This window comes from Doryrhamphus excisus, chromosome 7 (assembly GCF_030265055.1).
Source record: "Doryrhamphus excisus isolate RoL2022-K1 chromosome 7, RoL_Dexc_1.0, whole genome shotgun sequence".
Taxonomy (NCBI): domain Eukaryota; kingdom Metazoa; phylum Chordata; class Actinopteri; order Syngnathiformes; family Syngnathidae; genus Doryrhamphus; species Doryrhamphus excisus.
The window spans coordinates 5,285,270-5,306,665 of record NC_080472.1 but is presented as its reverse complement, the minus strand read 5'-3'; the positions used below and the strand labels follow the sequence as shown (position 1 = coordinate 5,306,665).

The following is a 21,396-nucleotide window of genomic DNA, read 5'->3' as shown; positions in this document are numbered from 1 at the left end:
TCAATACAAATAAAAATACCTATGTATATATAAACGTACACATGTTCGAAAGGGAGTGGGAAGAAGTCAAGACATTTGGTTTGATAGAAATGTATCAAAAATTGTCTGCATTCTGACATTTTCAATAAAGCAGATTTCAGATTCACTGTCTTAATTTGAGTACAGGACAAAAAAATGTAAAAAAAAAAAAACTTAAACTATATTAGGAAAGCAGGAAGTGAACAAATCTAACAGTTATTGATTGTGAAAGTACGTGATAGAGGGGTAGGATTTAATAAGCTTTGCTTCTTCCTACTCCTTTTGGACATGTGGAACTGGGAACTGATTATGGGATGCATTCAATTGTAATCTGATGCATGTTCAAATGAAATAAAACCATTACCATTACTTTTCTCCCAGAACACCTAGGAGATCCACATTCCTGTGCTCCGTGTCTCCTCCTCCTCAGCTGTCACGTCACTGTAGATATATTGTATCCTGTAGTCTCTGTTAGTCGCCTTTGCCCGTGACCAATATCAACACCCCTGGCCAGGATCAACACCATCAATCATAAGAAGAGGTAAGTGCATTTACGTATATCACTGTAAAGTAAACATACTTCATTATTTCAATCAGTTCAGTTCAGTTCAATCAGTTGCTATATTTCATTCATGAAATCACTCTAGTTGTCATATTTCATTCTTTAAATAACCCTAGTTACCATATTCCATGAATTCAATGACTTTCGTTGCCATATGTCATTATTTAAATCGCTATAGTTATCATTGTATTATTTAAATCACTCTAGATGCTGTAGAACGCTGTAAACAGAGTGGAAGTGTATGCCGAGTGTGAGTCATGCAGGAATGTCAGCGTGTTCTGCTACATTCCTGTCTTTAGCACACACACACACACACACGCACGCACACACAGGTACACACCAAAATGTCTTTCCTTGTGAGTTAGAGATGTCAGTGATGTAGTGTTTTTATTCATTCATTCATTCATTTTCTACCGCTTATCCTCACGAGGGTCGTGGGGGGTGCTGGAGCATATCCCAGCTGTCTTCGGGTAAGAGGAGGCGGGGTAGACCCTGGACTGGTGGCCAGCCAATCACAGGGCACATATAGACAAACAACCATTCACACTCACATTCATACCTATGGACAATTTGGAGTCACCAATTAACCTAGCCCTAGTGTTTTTATTACAAAATAATAAGAATCATATACAATCAATGGATATTGTATGGAAATATGAAGTCAGACAGCTGATGTATGTCATGTACTTTCAATACAAAGTACTTGCCAATATGATTACCATATAATCTGGACTATAAGTCACTCCGGAGTATTAGTCGCACAAGGCCAAAAATGCATAATTAGGTAGAAAAAAACATAAGGATGCCCGGACACGATGTCTCCCTCTGGCATCCAGAGCAGACATAGACAATCGATCCCCGATTAACTGATTCAGAGTGCATTGTAAATCAATTTTAAATAGATGTAACCTTTTTTGGTGAGCACCTTGCAACACAAACAATATATCACATGTGCTGATTAATCGGTCGCTGATAAGTATTGGCTAATTTCCACAAAAGACACTTGGCTGGTACTAATGCTAATACCGTATTTTCTGGACTATAAGTCGCTCCGGAGTATAAGTCGCACAAGGCCAAAAATGCATAATTAGGTAGAAAAAAACATACATAAGTCACATTGGAGTATAAGTCACGGGTAATTTATTTGACAAACTACTTGACCAAAACAGACATTACGTACTCTTGGAAGGCAAGTTCTAACAATAAAAGAATAGAGAACAGGCTGAATAGGTGTAAGATATGCTAACACAATGGTTATTCAGCTACACAAAAAATAAACATGAACAGAAAAGGTGTCCATTGTTTATGTAACATAAACAGTTTTTTCATTTATAAGTTGCTCTGGAGTATAAGTCGCAGGAACAGCCAACCTATGAAAAAAATGTGAATTATAATCCGGGAAATACTACAGTACATTATTCTGCTTATATGGTATTTTTCATATATACAGTGTTCATCAGTGTTAATAAGAGACGTCTGTATTCATGTGTGTCCTTTATTCACGTGTGTCCTCCTGCAGCTTCTGCTGGTGTTGTGTGTAAGACATGGAGATCAAGGTGTGGGTGGAAGGTGTGGTCAGAGTCGTGTGTGGTATATCCCAGACTACTTCCTGTCAGGATGTTGTCATTTCTCTCGCACAAGCAATTGGTAAGCCGTCTTAGCCGTCTTTTATTTTATATGGCATTGTACAGTATGGCATACATTAAAGGTTAAAAAAATGTCCCCAAGGTCAAAACATTTTTTGTTTCAGCTGCCAACTATAGCACTCACTTATCATGATTCTCACAAATTCTATTTCATCCATATCATTTAAAGTTTTGGTTGTCTTCCAGAAAATGAAATTTGTAAAGCAGTGGTGTCCAAAGTGGGCCATGTTTTCTAAATATAATTTAACAAGAAAGATTTTTTTTTTTTTTTAAAACAGCAAAAATGGAAAAATATTGGAAAAAGGTCGGAATCTAATGTTACGATCTTACAAGAATAACATTGTAATATTAAATATAAAAAATAAAAATAACATCATTTTAGTTCCATAAAGTTAAAATATTAAAGAAAGACATTACCGATGAGATGATGGTTTGAACCCTCCCTCAGTCTACCATGTTGTTGTACCATGTTGTTAAAATGATGTATTATATGATCACTGTTTTGTGGTATAATATGTCCTATTATTAGTCCAAAAAATATTGTAAAACAAGTCATTCGTATACCCTTTCTTAAGCTGAGAATAAATAATTTGGAGGCTAAATCCAGCAAAAATAATAGCAGCATAAAAGTGACTATAGTGGTGTTATTGTATGTTTACAGGTTCTCTAATAATGGTAAAATGTATAAAGTGTATACAGAAGAAATCCAAAATATTATGCGAACAAAGTTGTAATTAATAGAAGAAAATGAAGCTAAAACAGTGGGAAAACAAGAAGCTATAACAGCAGAAATGGAATAAAACAGCAGAAATTATATGAGAATAATGTCAAAGTATAAAGAGAAAAACGTTGTATTCTAACAAGAAAAAAGTTGCAATTTTATGAGAATGAACTCTTAATATTAATTGAGGAAAAATAGTGTCAGTTCATTAGCATAGACTTGAAATATTAAAGAAAAAGTATGTTATTTTTGGATACATTTTAAAAAGTGGTGATATTATGAGAAACGAAAAGAAAGGAATAATGTTGCATTTTGTTTGAATAATTAGATTTGGGAAAAAGACACAACAGGAATAAAGTGAAAATATTTAGAGGAAAACAAGAAAGGTCATTATTTTCTAAGAATAACTTTGTAATACAGTAAACCTCGGATATATCCGAAATTCGCTCACAACGGACAGATAAAAAAGAACCAATTTTTCTGTAATGCATTTCCAATAAAAATTCATTGCATATATCGGATTTTTTATAACGGATTTTGCCTATTTCGGACAAAATCTCCAGTCCCGTTCCAATGCATTTCCATTAAATTTCCCTCGCATATATCGGATGGCCGCATCGTGGCGCTCCGATTCGCCGAATCGTGACAGGCCGCTATACGACGTCATTTGCAGCGTTTGCAGCGTTGCCTGCGCGTCCAGGTACATTGGAAACATAGTCAAGGAAGTGCCTTTTTATAACGGATAAAATCCAATTTACGCATATACCGGATATAAATCCGATATATGCGTAAAACGGACATTTTCCGGTATACGGATTTCGCTTATATCGGGCAAAACCAGTGGGAACAATTGAATCCGATATATCCGAGGTTTACTGTAATATGAGGAAAAATAACGTCATTGGCATGAAGTTGAAATATAAAAAAAAAGGTTTTATTTTCATGAAGTCGTAATATTATGAGTAATATTATTACAAAACAACAAATAGAGTTGTCATTTTTGGGAATTAAGTCGTAATTACTAGAGGCAAATTTACAAGAACAAAGTTAAAATAGTTGGAAAACAAGAAAAAATAACAGCAGAATTGAGAGAAAAAAATCCTTATTTTCTGAGAATACCATAGAATACCATAATAATAATTATGTAGTGTAATGGAGTGTAGTTCACTTTACGGTGTCTTCTATCACACAGGTCAAACAGGTCGTTACGTTCTGGTCTTGAAATTCCGTGACACAGAAAGACCACTGGGAGCCGATGAATGTCCGCTACAGCATCTGAATAAACTGGGACAGTTTGCTGGAGAGGTCCAGTTTATTCTCCACCGAACTGGTCCCAGTCTGAGTGCTGGGCAAGACCAAACAACCAGAGTCATCCATCCTGCCCTTCTTAAACCACCAAAGCCGGAATCCATCAAACACAGGAGACCAAAGAAGGCTCTCACGTTCAGTCTTGGTCCATCCACAGCTCCTAGGAGAACTCAGTCCAACCGAGCCTGGTCTCCTTGTCCAAGAACCTCACCAGAACCAAGAGCTTCCCTTCTTGACTCTCACAACACGATACAGTGTGATGGCGCTCCATCTTCCAAGGAGGAAGTGTTTAGGCAGATTTTGCAGCAACAGATGATGCTGAAGGACTTGGAGATTGAGCTTCAAGCTCTAGAGGATGACACGGAGTGGCGGGAACAAGAAATGGCCAATACTGCAATTTCTGCCTGGAATTCGGAGGCAACCGATGAATTGACCAGACTCGAGCAACTGTTCAGACATAACGAAGCAGAGCTGATGATGAGTCAACTATGGGGAGAATCGTTACAGGAAGAAATAGACAGAGAAGAAGGTAGGATCAAAGTTTTTTCATTCTCTAAATAAAATAAACATTCTCTATTCTTCCTATTTGACAGACTTGCAGAGTCGTCTCAACTACGTCCAGTCATCAGTGGAGGATCAAAGCTCTCGGATTGAAGAGCTTCTGGACCTTTTTGCACATCTCCAGAGTGACATCGGTACCTCTCAGGTGGACACTCAGGTGGAGATCTTGAAGCCCCTGAAACAGGAGCTCAAGCAACGTGTGCAGCAGGGAGAAGAACTGAACGACACATTGTCAAAGACTTCCAGAGACCTACAAGCTGCAGAGGAAAGACTTCGGGTACGACTTAGATGTTGTATTTGATAGGATTATGGTATTTGAAGCTATGGAGCATCTATCGTGAACTTGTCTAATTGGGCCTATTAAACGGTTGTTAGCCTGACGTAGATGCTAGAATTCCATCCATCCATCCATCCATCTTCTTCCACTTATCCGAGGTCTAATATGAGAAGCTTCCCTATCCTCTGGCTGCTTCATCCAGCTCCTCCCGGCGGATCCCTAGGCGTTCCCAGGCCAGTTGAAAGATCTGAGGGGCATCCAGACCAGATGCCCCGAGTCTGCCCAGCCCATATACAGTATAAAAGTAAAAGTAAATGCAGCCAATCCCCGGGTCCTTCATTTATCACTGTTAACTGGTTCCAGACCCGACTGTGAGAAGTGAATTTATGTGAAGTAGAATTCCTTGTATATAAATAGAACATTTGAATCGTTAGAGCACAGCAAAAACTGTTAACAATCTTCTAAATATGTTTCTTAACATTATCAGAACCGTTTAGACATGAAATACTACCCATTACTACCCAGATATATCTTACTTATTGTGTGGAAATATGGAATAATAACTGTAAAAGCAATCTTCACTCGCTAAATGTACTGCAAAAAAGGTCAGTAAGGATAATTCATAATGCCGCCTACAGAGAACATACTAACTCCTTATTTGTAAAATCAAAAATATTTAAACTTGCTGATATAGTTCATCTTCAAACAGCTAAAATAATGCATAAGGCTAAAAATAACCAATTAGCTAAAAATGTCATCCAATACTTCTCTACAAGAGAGGAGAAATATGATCTCAGGGAAGAACTACATTTGAAACACTTCTATGCTAGGACTACGTTAACGTTAATGTTAAGTCTTGAACCAGTCATGATGTGCTATATATATCACTATATTGACACTTACTATGGTACACATTATGGCATTGGATGCTCATATCACCTCCTACTTTGGTATGTGAAAATTAAATTAAATTAAATTAAATTAAATTAAATTAAATTAAATTAAATTAAATTAAATTAAATTAAATTAAATTAAATTAAATTAAATTAAGAAAGCAGGAAGTGAACAAATGTAACAGTTACTGATTGTAAAAGTACCAGATGGAGGGGTAGGATTTAATAAGCTTTGCTTCTTCCTACTCCTTTTAGACATGTGGAACTGGGAAATGATTATGGGATGCACTCAATTGTAATCTGATGCATGTTCAAATGAAATAAAACCATTACCATTACCATTACCATTGCCATTACCATTACTACAAATTATTGTAATTGTAATTGTAAAACATAATAACAGAAAATAATCAGTTTAAGACATAAATACAACGCATGTTCGTTTGCGTTACTGTAAATGTGTTCCAGTGCTAGGGGAGCCGAGTGGGGGACAGACAGGAAGTGAGGTTGGGCGTTCTGAATTTTAGCTTGGTGTTGGCTACGGCCGCAATAGAAGCCCGTGTTAGGGGTAATTACTTCAACCGGTTGTTCCAGTGATCGTATCTGGTGCTTGTGTGTCTCACCCAACATTACAGTACACCAAGTGACCAGTGTATAGTACTATATATCAACACAATGTCTTTGAATGTGTCTTCTGAATGCCTTATATTTGTATTTTACTTCATTTAGGCATCTTTATGCTTGAAAAGCTTCAAAGCTTTATACAATAAATGATAGCTAGTAGTGATATATCATATGTGATGATTAATATAACCCCACCTCATCTTTTAGGGCAGATGGGAGACGGTTGAGGAGCTGAATAAGGAGCTGAGACAATGTAAGCTGCAGCATTTCATCCAGCAGACCAGCACTACTCCACTTGTAGACCAGACAAACTACCTACCTGTCACTGATGCTTACCTCAACAATGCTGCCTTTATGGAGTGACCTAGAGGTCATAATAAATACAGAAATAAAAATTTAAAAGTTGAAGACGATTATTTAAAAACACAAGCATTGCTCATAGGTTTCTCACTGAAACCATGTAAGGACATATCTCTTTTTTTAGATGTTCCAAGCTTTGTTTATTCACCTGTGGACCATTACTCACCATTACGCTGCATAGTTTTTACTGGTAGAAGAAATCCCCCTCAGCTTTTATTGTTCATCCCCTGAACGCATCCAGACATACATAACGTCTGTTTTTAGAGTGGCTATATGGCGCCCAGATAATCCTGCTCAGGTCACTTAGGATATGCGTGATGTCACCCGTTTCACATTGTGTAATGTATGTTGTGGACATTTTGTCAAAGCCTGTGTGCTTATTTATTTTGAGTACAATGAATTGAGTTCGAGTGTCGAGTCAGCGAGTAACAGTCTTACATTTAAACTACACTTGATTTTTTAAAATTGTATTTATTTTGTTATGTTTACTGTGTTCTTTGTCGTGTGTGTACATACAGATTTACTGAATCTGGACTCACAGATCAAAATACAGTTGGAGTGCTGACTTTCTAATAGGGGTGTGTGTTATAACCCTGAAAAGGGGGAAATATGTGAATAAGGATGGCCGGACACGATGTCTCCCTCTGGCATCCTCATCCAGAATGTTTTTGTTTTTCATTTATTTCTCACACAGAAAAAACATGTATGTCCAGCACACAGTAGCCATTTTGTAGACCTGCACAGCAAATCAACAAAACAACAAACAGTGTTCCTTTCTACTTTTTCAGACAACTCAAACACAAAGCATCTAAAATAAAATAATAATTCTTATTTTTATTAATATTAATATTAATATTGATTACTATTAATAATTATTTATTTTTTCAGACAACTCAAAAATAATATTAATGGTTATATGTTATTAATTGTTAATATTGATATTTTCTGACAATTATTAATAGCTAATATATTATTAATATTAATATTCATTATTATTTATTTTATTTTATTGTGACTTTGAAACACAGTGAAATTTTGTTTTTGTTTTTTTTAAAAACAAGCAATGCGGTTAGTTTGGAGCTTGTTTTTGTCCCTTGGGGTAGTAGATACAGTATTACGTCCATCAGGTACGGACTAACTTTGCCTCGTCGTTATATTAATGATGTCTTTTTGTGTTTAGTTGTGGAATGAACCTATTATCTATTTGCCAGAGGCCTTTGGAACTGTCCAATGGTGGGCCTGGCCAATAGCATTTGGGTATCGGCCGATCTCACTCATGGATGATTGATATCGGAATCGGCAGAATCATCGACATCCCTACTCTCTAACTTTCAAGCAACTAAAATGACACAGTTTTTGGATGAAAATTCTATCAGTGGATTCAAATTAACTTATGAGGATCATCAATGACAATGATTGCCTGTCAGCAAGTGATATCACAAATAGCCATTGAATCATTCATTCATTCATTTTCTACCGCTTTTCCTCACAAGGGTTGCGGGGGTGCTGAAGCCTATCCCAGCTGTCTTCAGGCGAGAGGCGGGGTACACCCTGGACTGGTGGCCAGCCAATCACAGGGCACATATAGACAAACAACCATTCACACTCACATTCATACCTATGGACAATTTGGAGTCGCCAATTAACCTAGCATGTTTTTGGAATGTGGGAGGAAACCGGAGTACCCGGAGAAAACCCACACATGCATGGGGAGAACATGCAAACTCCACACAGAGATGGCCGAGGGTGGAATTGAACCCTGGTCTTCTAGCTGTGAGGTCTATGCACTAACCACCCGACCGCGTGCAGCCTAGCCATTGATTATTGGTGCAAATATGTTTTTAACAGAATGCCAGTGAAAAGTGTACAGTATGTACCAGTACAAGATTATAATACCGTTAACCCTGAGATTAACGCTGATGAAATAAGCTGCCTTGACTGAAAATAACCCGTCGGCTTATAACTGTATTCAAGTTCAAGCAGTAGGAGGGGCTTAAAGCAGGACTATAAAGACCATGTCCGTAATGAAGGGGACAGAATAGAGACACTGCAAGAAGAAAGAAGACACAGTCTTTGTCTTGCAGCTGCTTTTTCACCGCTTCTCTGCAAAGAGGACTTTTTTTGGACTCCGGCAAACGCAGTAAGTACAGCAGCACTCTAGCATCACTATTTCATGTTGATTGGTGTCAAAGTTCATAGGCCTTCAGTTGTAGCTCCTTTTGAGAACCACTGTTCTAATCTCTGTACAGTAATGCACAAGGATTGTACACAAGATTATTTTCTTAGCCGATTAATCTGTAGCATGCGGTTTCGATTAATCAAGTAATAGGTTAGGCCATAGACCATGTTGCAGACCACAGTACATTTTAAATATATAATTTCACAAAAAAATAAAATTAAAAAACGGAAAAATCAGTAGTCATTTAAAAAAATCAAACAACAGAAAACACATATATTTCTTTAATGTTGTCATATAATAAACCAAAAAACATTTTGTAATTTTTAGAAAAGTAAGTTGAGGAACAAGTTATAGTAATTATGGCAACAGGGTCAAAATAGTATGGGAATAATATAATATTACGGAAGAAAATTTACAGGATTAAAAAAACAGCTGTAATTTTATGAGAATGGAGTCAAAATATTGAGAGGAAAAAAGAGAGAAAAATATAACAATTTTATGAGGGTAAACTTGTGATATTATGCAGAATAATAGAGTTGAAATATTAACGAAAATATATGTTATTTTCTTTGAGTCGTAATATTATGAGAAACAATAAAGTTGTAATTTTGGGGATAATTAGGTTGGGGGAAAAGTTATAATATTATGGGAATAAAGTCGTAATATGAGAAGAAGAAAATTGACAAAGATCAATAATAATAAGAAGAAGAAATTTAATTTATAATGCACTTTACTTCAAAATAAGATGAAAATTTAAATTTTTGGGAAAATTCATTCAATTAAAAGTTCATACACATTTCATCTATACAGCAAACCTGGATGCATTTTTTTTCTTGAAATATATATGATTTTTTAGCATAATAGCTACAGTATCTATTTATTTATATATGATATCAAAGTGGCCCTTGCATCCTTTTTGGAAAAAGTTTGGACATCCCTGCTTATCCCCACCTCTCTCCCAAAGACAGCTGGGATAGGCTCCAAATATGAACATGGTAAACATAGTTAATGATATAATATAAATAAATGGTAATCCATGCAATAATAATAGCATGTATAGCATATAATAATAATAATATAGATGATCCCTGGAGTATTGTATAAGTAGTAGTCATCTTAAATGATGAATAACAGTCATGATGGTTTGCAGTCCAAAGCTAGCAACATGAACGTGGCAGTGGCACAAGGAGGAAACAAGGCGGCTCCTCCAAAGTTCAAACAGAAGGAAACCAGACAGTTCAAGAGCAAAGCGCCCAAAGCAGGACAAAAGGGGTAAAGCTCATCATCAACTGTATATCATATTCCATGTACTTTTCTCATACTTTCTATCTTTTCCCCCCAAAAAAAAGATTTGGCAATGATGTTCCAGGGATGGAGGGTCTTGGAGGTAAGACCTAGTTCAATATTTATAAATAATAGAAATAAATAATAGAAATATAAATTATAAATAAATATTTATTTATCGTGGTTCATTGGTTCCAGGCCTGAAATAATTTATAAATTATTATTATTACTATTATTATTATTATTACTATTATGATCATCATCATCATCATTATTATTATTATTACTATTATTATTATCAATATCATCATTATTATTATTACTATTATTATCATTATTATTAACATCACCATCATCATCATCATCATTATTATTATTATTACTATTATTATTATTACTATTATTATTATCAATATCATCATTATTATTATTATTATTATCATCACCATCATCACCATTATTATTATTACTATGATTATTATAATCATTATTATTATTACTATTATTATCATTATTATTATCATCACCATCATCATCATTATTATTATTATTATTATCATCATTATTATTATTATTACTGCTACTATTATTATTATTATTATCATTATTATTATTATTATTATTATTAGAGCCCTCTACACATGAAATAAACCCCCTATAGTCACCTTTACACTCCTTTTATCCTATGTAGTAGACATAATATGATAAAATCATGAAACTTGTGTGTGTTGCTGTAAATGTGCTCCGGTGCAACGTCTCAGCCAACATTACAGTAACATTACTGACACCTAGTGACCAGTGTAGAATACTACATAACAATGTCTTTGAATGTGTCTTCTCAATGCCTTATATTTGTATTTCCCTTCCATTTTTAGGCTTGAAAAATGCTTAATTTAGGCACAATTCCATAACATTTATTTAAAACCAACCACGAAACAGCATTTTTCAAAAACAGCAATAGAGTGAAGCCGCATAATTGGAAGTTTGGAGTGGCTAGGGATTACAGTATGGGATTTTTAAAAATATATAATGTATATTTTCATCTTCTTGGCCTGTGCAGACGCTGCAGTGGTGTGTCCTTGGGAGGCGTTTGGTGACATGGAGCTCAGCGACCTGGCTCAGTTTGGCATCATATAAATGTTTTTTTTTTTGTTGTTTTTGTGTGGATGCATTTTAGTACAAGAGTAGATCAGGGTGATATGGAAACGTATATGGATACTTATATATATGGATATGGAAACTTTCTAACTGCCAATTTAAACTAGTTTTTCTGTCCTTGTGCTATTATCGATTGAGCTACCTCTTCATCTACTTATCTACTTATTCTACCTTTCTACATTTTTTTATGAATATGCCATCTTTTCAAACATCCATTGCATATTTGTCCAAAGTGCATTTTCTATGAATGTAAATGAGGGAAAGGAAATGACAAGGAATATGCATACACATAATGCACACATTTAAATTAAATTAAATTAAATTAAATTAAATTAAATTAAATTAAATTAAATTAAATTAAATTAAATTAAATTAAATTAAATTAAATTAAATTAAATTAAATTAAATTAAATTAAATTAAATTAAATTAAATTAAAAGCAGATTTAATCATTTTTGATGACTAGGTGTCTGTGGCCCACCCTATATGGATCCGTGGCCCGTTTTGGGGTCCCAACCCACCAGTTGAGATTCACTGTACTACAGAACTGCTGCACTGGCATCAAATAGTGAACATGAACCAGTGGAAATGTATATTAGTGATACAGTAAATAAAGATTGATTGATGTGATCTTTTTGCCTTCTTTATTGTCAGCTTCAACACATCCATCCATAATCCATCACGGGTATGCTGGAGCCTATCCCAGCTGTCTTTGGGCTGGAGTAGTGGCCGGCCAATAACAGGGCACATATAGACAAACAACCATTCACACTCACATTCATACCTATGGACAATTTGGAGTCAATTAACCTAGCATGTTTTTGGAATGTGGGAGGAAACCGGGAGAACATGCTAACTCCACACAAAAATAGCCGAGAGTGGAATTGAACACGGGACATTCTGAACTTGTAATTAAAAAAAAAAATGAACAACTGAAATCTGATTTCACCTGATCAAAAGTTTAAGACCACAGGCTATAAAAGCTAAAATCTGCTAAAAATTCTCATTTTCTGTCAGGCATTGACACGGTCATGCCTTCCTGATACCAATAAGACAGTTATTCTACATTTTTGGAAAGATCCTGAGCATTACGGAACAAAAACGTCACATGGTTGACCCCCCCCCCAAAAATGACACCTGGCCTAGTGAGGAGATCAGGTCCGTCAGGGTCCGTTAAGACACAGTGCAGTCCTCGACCCAAATAAAGGCCCTTACTGGTGCCAACTACACCACAATAACCATCAGACGCCATCTGTGGGAAAAGAGTTTTTTGTAATTCTTTGAGCGATGGTCTTCAACTTTTAATCAGCTGACTTTTATTGTTGTTTTCAATAAATGACTTATAAACTAATAAATGACTTAAAAGTCAAGAATAAAAGTCATTTTTGGCGGCCGAGTGTTTAGCACACAGGTCTCACAGCTAGAAGACCCGAGTTCAATTCCACCCTCGGCCATCTCTGTGTGGAGTTTGCATGTTCTCCCCGTGCATGCGTGGGTTTTCTCCGGGTACTCCGGTTTCCTCCCACATTCCAAAAACATGCTAGGTTAATTGGCCACTCCAAATTGTCCATAGGTATGAATGTGAGTGTGAATGGTTGTTTGTCTATATGTGCCTTGTGATTGGCTGGCCACCAGCTGAAGACAGCTATGATAGGCTCCAGCACCCCCCACCGCGACCCTCGTGAGGATAAGTGGTAGAAAATGAATGAATGAATGAATTCTCAAGATTGGGCATGCTTTTCCTAGCTTAGAAGCACTTAAATAGAGAAAAATTGAGGTTTTGGATTGAGTTCAACTCTACACTTTCAACTGTCTCTTCCTGTTCGACCCCCACTCAGCTCCCCTAGCACCCCAACACATTTACAGCAACACAGTAATGTCTTAAATGGCTTCTGTCTACTAACGTCTATTATATTGGGTAACAGGGGAGTAAAGGTGAATATAGGGGTGTTATTTCATGTCTAGAGGGCTCTGGTAATCAAAAAAAACATACATAGAAGGTCATAAACAAGTATTGTATGCTCTATGAAAATATTTGATTCACAATTAAGGAATAATCAAGGATGCTTGAAGTACAAAAATATTGTTAGGATTATTGTATCATATAGTCAAATTCCCTTTGACACCACTTATTATTTATTTTTACACCAAAATATTAGGTAATATGTGCCCTGTGATTGGCTGGCGACCAGTCCGAAGACAGCTGGGATAGGCTCCAGCACCCCCGCGACTCTCGTGAGGATAAGCGGTAGAAAATGAATAAATGAAAGTACTTTTTGTCCTACTCCCAATTCTTGCATTTGCATATTGTAGCTCTACTTAAAAGTCACTAAGATCCAAAAGTTCAATTCCTAACACTGCTTTTTGACTTCTTACTCTTGGTTTCCCAGCATGCATCATGACACCATGGAGTGCTCAGGGAGTTAATGGGATTGTCCTCTTAAGACTTCCAGTTGGACATGGTGCTTGACAGAGTATTCGTGTTTTTGTGAGCCGGGCGAGGACATTTCAGCATTTTTCCGACCGATCGAAGAGATGGGACAAGAGGAAAGCCGCAGTGAGGAAATGGATTTGGCACAGATTCAGGAGCTGTGTATTATTTTCATGAAAGAATGTCCGAGCGGTGCTCTGCATTTACACGAGTTCAAACGGATCTTCGGCGTTCCCAGCACGTCTGCAGAGGAATCTCTCTTCATTGAAACCATATTCCACTCCTTTGACACAAACCAGGTAAACACGGAAAAGCGTCATGTTGTCATCACGTTTGATGTCTAATTTGCTCTTTCGATATCAGGACAACGCTCTGGACTTCCTGGAGTATGTTGCGGCACTTCATCTCATCCTGCGAGGAAACCTTGAAGACCGCCTGAAGTGGTCTTTCAAGATGTACGACACGGACAGAAATGGAAAGTTAGACAGGAAAGAGGTGAAACGCATCATCAGGGTACGTGAAGAACAACACTTGTCAATTATGGTAATGGTAACGGTAACGGTAACGGTAACGGTAATGGTTTTATTTCATTTGAAAAATTCCCAGTTCCACATGTCCAAAAGGAGTAGGAAGAAGCAAAACTTATTAAATCCTACCCCTCCATCTGGTACTTTTACAATCAGTAACTGTTACATTTGTTCACTTCCTGCTTTCCTAATGTAATTTAACTTTTATTTTTTATTTTTTAACTATTTTATTGTGTCAGTCTTGAAAAAAAGTCACCATGTTTGCTTTCATAATGCTAATCCTCTTAAAGAGACATTACTCCAGTAAAGACACGGCTTACATACTGAAATAGTCGGCTATATCTGGACCGTCTTGACCATAAGTCTTAAAGGATGAAGTCCAATTAGGACACAAACATAACAAGGACCCACGTAAACAGGACCCTCAGTTTTAGTCATTTATGTGTTCCGAAATAGCAGTTTTTACGATGAGGCAAATGGCACTAACATGTTTGGCGGTGTTACCTCCAGCTAGGTTGGGATTCACTCCATAGCAGATGGAAAATACGACATTCATTATCCTGGCCGTCTATAGTGTCCCAATGGTAGCAATCCATTCTTGGATGCTTTGTTGGACACCTTAGACCAGGGGTCTCAAACCTTGATATGAAAGTTTAATGTTAGTACGAGTTTGCTATGGATGCTGTATGCTATCATGTAACCAGAAATGATAGCTTAAAACCGTGTCCACACCAGACACAATTGACGACGCAGCTCCCAGATGTAACAATGCTAACTTGCTAATTAAAATGGTTAAGTTTCATTAATGTTCATGTTAAAGGTTAAATAACTGCTAATACTGTTCATTTGGGGCTGCACGGCGGACCGAGTGGTTCGCGTAGAGACCTCACAGCTAGGAGACCAGGGTTCAATTCCATCCTCTGCCATCTCTGTGTGGAGTTTGCATGTTCTCCCCGTGCATGCGTGGGTTTTCTCCGGGTACTCCGGTTTCCTCCCACATTCCAAAAACATGCTAGGTTAATTGGCCACTCCAAATTGTCCATAGGTATGAATGTGAGTGTGAATGGTTGTTTGTCTATATGTGCCCTGTGATTGGCTGGGAACCCGAAGACAGCTGGGATAGGTTCCAGCGCCCCCGCGACCCTTGTGAGGATAAGCGATAGAAAATGAATGAATGAATGAATGAACTGTTCATTTGAATCTTTCTTACGTTTTTCTTATTTAGTGTTTTATTATTATTTAATTTATTTATTTATTACTGATTGCCAATTTATTTACTTTATTTTGATTTATTTATTTTTTTATCTTATTTTGTGTAGTAAATAAAAATAAAAAAAAATTATAAATAAAAAAAAGGAAATAAAATCTAAGATATTTGAGAACAGTGGAATGTTTTATCAGAATGTTTCTTGTGGAAAACCGGAACCAAAGCACTGAAAAAAGTGTAGGGTAAGCATTGAAGACAGTTTATTTATTTATTTGTTTTTCTGTTTTTAATAAACGCGTTTTTGTTTTGTTTTTTTAACCTGATGCCTCACCCAGACCCTAGCTCCAGTGGCCCCCAGGTAAATTGAGTTTGAGACCCCTGCCTTAGCGACACTTACCGAGGTTACGAGTACATCTACTAGTCGAAGTTCATTGGACATCAAGAGGGGGCAAGTTTTTTAGGCGCATTTGTGCCGTACGAAAACCAGACAGTTATTTTTATCAAAAAACTAATCTGAGGTACTGCTTTCCAACTTATGTATTCAGTACAATGACAGTGAACGTCTCTTGAATGCAGCCGTATGTAATTTTATTTGTGTGTTTGTGTCCATCACACAGATTCTCTATAAAATCAAGCTCCAAAAACACGATCTGACTTTGACGCCGTCTGAAATCTGTGACAGAATCTTTGACCTGGTTGACCAGAATAATGATGGTAAGTACGTACAGTATGTTGAAGTTCAATACTGTGTGAGTGTGTGGAACCGTAGATACACGACCCCTCCCAAGACCTGATTGGAAAAGATAGATTTGGAATTTTGAAAAGATATTTTGACTTTATTTTGGATAAAATTACAGCTGTTTTTTTTTCATTTGTGCTGTGTTTTTTTAAATAATCTAACAATTTCAACTTTTGTCTTGTAAATATAACTTTGCTGGCATATTTTAACTTTATTTTACTTTAATTTAACTTGATTTTAAACCTAATTTGCTAAAAAATTAAAGTTTTTTCTTATTATTATGATTATAATAAATGTCATTCTTTAATAATTCAACTTTACATGCTCCAAATATTACATTATTTTTCCTTATATTATTATGTTTGACTTTTTCTATTAAAATTGACACTGTATGGTTGACAATTGATGGTGATTTTTCCATTTTTGTTGTTTGAGAATATATATATATATATATATATATATATATATATATATATATATATATATATATTATATATATATGTATTATATTCATGTTTAGAAAATATTGAAGTTGCACTTATTTATCTGTCAAGAAAAAAAGAAGAAATATCTTAAGACATTATATACATCTTGCAGCCGGCATATTGTAGCCAAAGGCTTTGTAGGATTTCAGGGGGTTTGCCACCAGCTGCTTATAATAATCTGCTTTGTGGTGTCCTACAGAGAAATTTCTGCAAATAAAACAAACCATTTTACGTCAAAACTCCAGCCATATTAAAATGAATGTATTGAAATGTGCAGACAGGCTTTCAGATACAACTGTTTGCTTGTCGACACACTGTATCATTTTTGCATAAATATCATATTTTGACCCTATACTGTATCTTGGAAACTATAGCCAATCTGTTTAAATTACTTACTTACTTTTTCTGTATTGTGATTTCTTGGTTTAGTGACCTAAACCAAGAAAAATTATACTAGTAAACCAGTAGACAAGTGTGCCTAGGGGCCACCAATCATCAAACCAAAGGCCCCCAGGGGCCGCACTTTGGACACCTCTGCTTTATGGTGATGACGCTTTGCCAGTTATTACCACAACCTTTGATTAAACAGGATAATCACAGCAAAACTCAACACAAATGTAAATATATGCAGATTATCAGAATGCATAACATAATAATAATAACAAACCTGTTTAAGATGATATAAATACGGGTTGTAACATAATTAGAGCTCTCTAGACAGGATGTAATAACCCTATAGTCACCTTTACACTCGTTCTACCCTGGAATGTGTTTTTACAGGTCAGATAACCTTGTCGGAGTTCATGGAGGGCGCTCAGAAGGACGAATGGGTCATGAACATTTTCAAGTTGGACGTCAACGCCTCCAGCTGGGTCATCCACAATTGTGGCAAATGATCCAAGTAACGGTTGAACTGATGGAACAAAGGAGTACAAACAGACACATACGCTGCCTGTGTATTTTTTGTTTCCATGTTGAGCTTCTTTTTTGACATTTGAAGGGCGGTGAACCTTCTGACAAGCTCTGTCTTGCGACCGATTGAGGGTCTGAAACTTTGGTATATTCCGCTGGCAAGGAGCTCAGGAAAACTGATATTGGAGGGGGTTTGTTGTTGAGTGCTGACCGATTATTGTTATTGGAGATATGATTATGCTAACAGGTGTAACTACTACCTCCTTGTTAATAGTAATGCTACGTTGATGATTTCATTTTGTGATTATTTTTAATTTTATGTTTGAGTTAATACTGCGTTGTTACAATTTACTGTGTCATCTTTTTATTAATTTTTTTTTTGTTTTGTCTTACATACCTTACAAAAGCGTTTAAAGAGGTCTGTTCTTCAAAATGTTCAAGTGTGGAATCCCTTGTCATTCATTTAATTTGTGTGTTTTAGCGCCCTCGAATGGTCGCGTCGGGTATTGCAATGTCTGTTTTGAACAAAACTTTATTCAAACGATTCTCCATTAATTCATTTCACAACTTCATGGTGTCAGTTTGAAGAAAAATGCTGCAAACACCTTTTGTTTAAGGTTGTCTCGCCAATATATACTGAAATGTTGCGCAAGATATCTGCAAAATACTATTTGACTTTAAAAATTAGTATTTTGATATGTAAATACCGGTGATTTGCCAAATCGTCCAATATGGCGTCTGAAGGATAAAGGTCGTATTGTATGGACATGTTTCATGGTTTATATACTAGAAATGCATTCTATATGTGGATATTTTGCTTTACATATCCATGTTTTGAATTTCTTATTTTCTGTTTCACTCTTCTGAATGTCATTAAACGTGTTGCAGTGGTTCCAAAATCACAAAACACTGAAAAAAATGTGGCGTAAATGTTTTTTACCTGTGACGTGTCCTTGATTGATGACTTACACTACACTAACACTCATATTATCAGAATATACACTAACAAAAGCAGCAAGGCCGTCTCCAGACGCCCTCTAGTGGCAAAATAGTGCTAGTGCGTGGAATTAGGTTATGAACAAATATTTCGAACATATAAATAGTTGTAACATACGTAAACCGGAGAAAAACACACGAATCCTTGAAAACTTTATTTAATGCCACACACATCACATCTTAATTTCAATGGAGCAATACATAATTATTTGTTGTGAAAATATGCAAAATGCAATGTATTTTATTGAATATATTATTATTTACAACATTTTTAATGATTTAAAGTTTCGATAAGCCGGATGCCAACTCCATTTCACAAGGGGGCGGTAATGCACGTACATGTATTTGCAACATTCAATAAACCAGAAGAAGACGACAAAGTGGGAGGGCAAAGAAGACGAAGAAGAAAAAGGCAAACGAAGAAGAAGAAGACCAAGGTCGACTTTGTGTGGTTGTCCGTGAAAATGGCGAGCCTTTTAACGCGATCGGGGGCATTGACTCCATATATGCAAGCCACATCTTTTACAATCGCTGGCCCACTCAAAGCTTTGGTTCCTGGGGTTCCTGTCAAGTCCGAGCGGGTGTTGTTGAACCCAAAGAAGTTGTTCCTATGCCGGGAATCGCTCAATGGCCAAAGCCCTAAGACAGGACCCGCCATCACGGTTAGCATTAATGGTAAGTCAAATATTAATTTATTGATTATGTAGGGCTTTTTCTCATTAAGGTCACGAGCTGACTTTGGGCGGGAGGCGGGTTACACCCCGGAACCTGAATCTGTCAATCACAGGACACACACAAACAGCGAGAATTGAAATCATGCTCAACGATAGCACACGTCTGATTGGTTGCGTTCAAAGACAACATGTAATTTAAGTTGAGCGAAATATATACCGTTCAATCCGGACATTTACATGTATAAAACAATTATAACTCCAGTTAAATGATAAACGAACATTTAAAGTCGCCCGATATATGATGTGGCAGCGAGATCAACACGGATAACTCCTTCCTGATTTGCTCTGAGTTATTTATTTAATTCAACAGTGCTTCTGACCTGCTTTTTCTTTGATCACAGCTGCAAAATAAGTCAAAATCTACCCTAAAGTTGCCAACATTTTGATAAAGAAGGTGAAAAACACCATTGAATACAAGAAATAACTAATTTTAGCTAAACATTTTATGGATAACTAAAGTCATGTTAAAAAAAATAAATAAAGATATTTGAGTCATCCGGTGCATTTTCTTGTCATGATTGCAGCCTGTTCGGCGGTGCGATTGGCCCACACGGACGTCAGGGTACCAGACTTCTCCACCTACAGACGTCCAGAGGTGCTGGACCCCCATAAGTCCTCCCAGGAGACCAGTGAATCCAGAAGAGTCTTTTCATATTTGGTGACGGGTGCCACGGCGGTGATGGGCGTCTACGCCGCTAAGACGGTGGTCACTCAGTTTGTGTCCTCCATGAGCGCATCAGCGGATGTTCTTGCCTTGTCTAAGATCGAAATCAAGCTCGGCGAAATCCCAGAGGGCAAGAACATGACGTTCAAGTGGAGAGGCAAACCCCTTTTTGTCCGTCACCGCACCGAGCGAGAGATTGCGATGGAGGAAGCGGTGAATTTGTCCGAGCTGCGTGACCCTCAACATGACAAGGACCGCGTCATCAATCCCAGTTGGGTCATTGTTCTCGGCGTGTGCACCCATCTCGGTTGTGTACCCATCGCCAACGCTGGTGACTTTGGAGGTTACTACTGCCCTTGTCACGGCTCGCATTACGACGCTTCAGGCCGCATCAGGAAAGGCCCCGCACCACTCAACTTGGAGGTTCCGTACTACGAGTTTCCAGATGAAGACACTGTGGTTGTTGGATAATCCTTACACGTCTCTCTCTCTCTGTTAGTGTTGAAATAAAGTCTGCTCTCAGCATTTTATCCCAACACTCATGCTTTCTTAGTGTGTATTACAGGAAGTAGGAAAATAATATTTTAAAGTGCATGTGATGCCACCAAAGAGGCCTTCCAAAGCCAGGGACACATTTATTATAAGTGTTTCAGGAATACAGTTAAGATGAGCGGAAATGTGAATACTTACCATATTTGCTTGTGTCACTGTGCTAATAAGTTAGTCTGTAGTCCTGTCCAAACGTTTTCAGGAATTTGAGTCGGCCCTGTTTTAGATAGCCGACCAGCATTTTGTTTTGCTTCATATTCATGAAAGTTGTAAAAAAGGAGTATATAAACATGCTAACATTAGCATGCTGTCTACCTATGAAAATGCCTAAAACGATACTATGCTAATGTTAGCATACTAACACCAAACATGATAGTGCTAAGTGTTCATGAAAACGTCTAAAAATGCAAATATGCTGATATCAGCATGATAGCAATGCTAGCGTTAGCATGATAACACCTCCCATGATAGTGGTGTCTACTTAAGTTCATATTCAGGAAAGTTGTAAAAAGTATATTAACATGCTAACCTTAGCATGGTGTCAACCTATGAAAATGCCTAA

At 36.8% G+C, this 21,396-nt stretch overlaps 4 protein-coding genes across 5 annotated transcripts; all 4 read left to right on the top strand.

The window, feature by feature from the left end:
• Positions 1 to 412: 412 nt before the first annotated feature.
• Positions 413 to 7,543, top strand: LOC131131906 (ras association domain-containing protein 8-like). 2 transcript variants are annotated; one of them, XM_058076940.1, is made up of 5 exons: positions 413 to 559; positions 2,100 to 2,227; positions 4,140 to 4,784; positions 4,849 to 5,093; positions 6,823 to 7,543. In XM_058076940.1, the coding sequence occupies exons 2-5, from the start codon at positions 2,125 to 2,127 to the stop codon at positions 6,835 to 6,837; spliced, it is 1,008 nt and encodes a 335-aa protein (XP_057932923.1). In that variant the 5' UTR covers positions 413 to 559; positions 2,100 to 2,124; the 3' UTR covers positions 6,838 to 7,543. The 2 variants fall into 2 exon arrangements, with proteins under 2 accessions (XP_057932923.1, XP_057932922.1); XM_058076939.1 differs by having other exon boundaries at positions 6,818 to 7,543.
• A 1,424-nt stretch (positions 7,544 to 8,967) lies between these two features.
• LOC131131911 (retinal cone rhodopsin-sensitive cGMP 3',5'-cyclic phosphodiesterase subunit gamma-like) lies at positions 8,968 to 12,211 on the top strand. Its single transcript, XM_058076946.1, has 4 exons — positions 8,968 to 9,110; positions 10,300 to 10,421; positions 10,499 to 10,536; positions 11,494 to 12,211. Exons 2-4 carry the CDS (start codon positions 10,315 to 10,317, stop codon positions 11,568 to 11,570), a joined length of 222 nt encoding a protein of 73 aa, XP_057932929.1. The 5' UTR covers positions 8,968 to 9,110; positions 10,300 to 10,314; the 3' UTR covers positions 11,571 to 12,211.
• Positions 12,212 to 14,042: 1,831 nt separating this feature from the next.
• LOC131131910 (guanylyl cyclase-activating protein 2-like) lies at positions 14,043 to 18,798 on the top strand. The gene is made up of 4 exons (XM_058076945.1): positions 14,043 to 14,320; positions 14,385 to 14,534; positions 16,373 to 16,469; positions 17,760 to 18,798. Exons 1-4 carry the CDS (start codon positions 14,126 to 14,128, stop codon positions 17,873 to 17,875), a joined length of 558 nt encoding a protein of 185 aa, XP_057932928.1. The 5' UTR covers positions 14,043 to 14,125; the 3' UTR covers positions 17,876 to 18,798.
• A 455-nt stretch (positions 18,799 to 19,253) lies between these two features.
• On the top strand, positions 19,254 to 20,821 carry LOC131131908 (cytochrome b-c1 complex subunit Rieske, mitochondrial). The gene is made up of 2 exons (XM_058076943.1): positions 19,254 to 19,562; positions 20,146 to 20,821. The coding sequence occupies exons 1-2, from the start codon at positions 19,352 to 19,354 to the stop codon at positions 20,754 to 20,756; spliced, it is 822 nt and encodes a 273-aa protein (XP_057932926.1). The 5' UTR covers positions 19,254 to 19,351; the 3' UTR covers positions 20,757 to 20,821.
• The last annotated feature ends 575 nt before the right edge of the window (positions 20,822 to 21,396 follow it).

Coding starts and splice junctions, on each gene's coding strand:
- LOC131131906 (XM_058076939.1), top strand. CDS start 2,125: ATGGAGATCAAGGTGTGGGTGGAAGGTGTGGTCAGAGTCGTGTGTGGT. Junction 2,228..4,139: donor TTCTCTCGCACAAGCAATTG/GTAAGCCGTCTT, acceptor TCTATCACACAG/GTCAAACAGGTCGTTACGTT. Junction 4,785..4,848: donor AGAAATAGACAGAGAAGAAG/GTAGGATCAAAG, acceptor CCTATTTGACAG/ACTTGCAGAGTCGTCTCAAC.
- LOC131131911 (XM_058076946.1), top strand. CDS start 10,315: ATGAACGTGGCAGTGGCACAAGGAGGAAACAAGGCGGCTCCTCCAAAG. Junction 10,422..10,498: donor CCCAAAGCAGGACAAAAGGG/GTAAAGCTCATC, acceptor CCCAAAAAAAAG/ATTTGGCAATGATGTTCCAG. Junction 10,537..11,493: donor AGGGATGGAGGGTCTTGGAG/GTAAGACCTAGT, acceptor TGGCCTGTGCAG/ACGCTGCAGTGGTGTGTCCT.
- LOC131131910 (XM_058076945.1), top strand. CDS start 14,126: ATGGGACAAGAGGAAAGCCGCAGTGAGGAAATGGATTTGGCACAGATT. Junction 14,535..16,372: donor AGGTGAAACGCATCATCAGG/GTACGTGAAGAA, acceptor TCCATCACACAG/ATTCTCTATAAAATCAAGCT. Junction 16,470..17,759: donor GGTTGACCAGAATAATGATG/GTAAGTACGTAC, acceptor GTGTTTTTACAG/GTCAGATAACCTTGTCGGAG.
- LOC131131908 (XM_058076943.1), top strand. CDS start 19,352: ATGGCGAGCCTTTTAACGCGATCGGGGGCATTGACTCCATATATGCAA. Junction 19,563..20,145: donor CATCACGGTTAGCATTAATG/GTAAGTCAAATA, acceptor TCATGATTGCAG/CCTGTTCGGCGGTGCGATTG.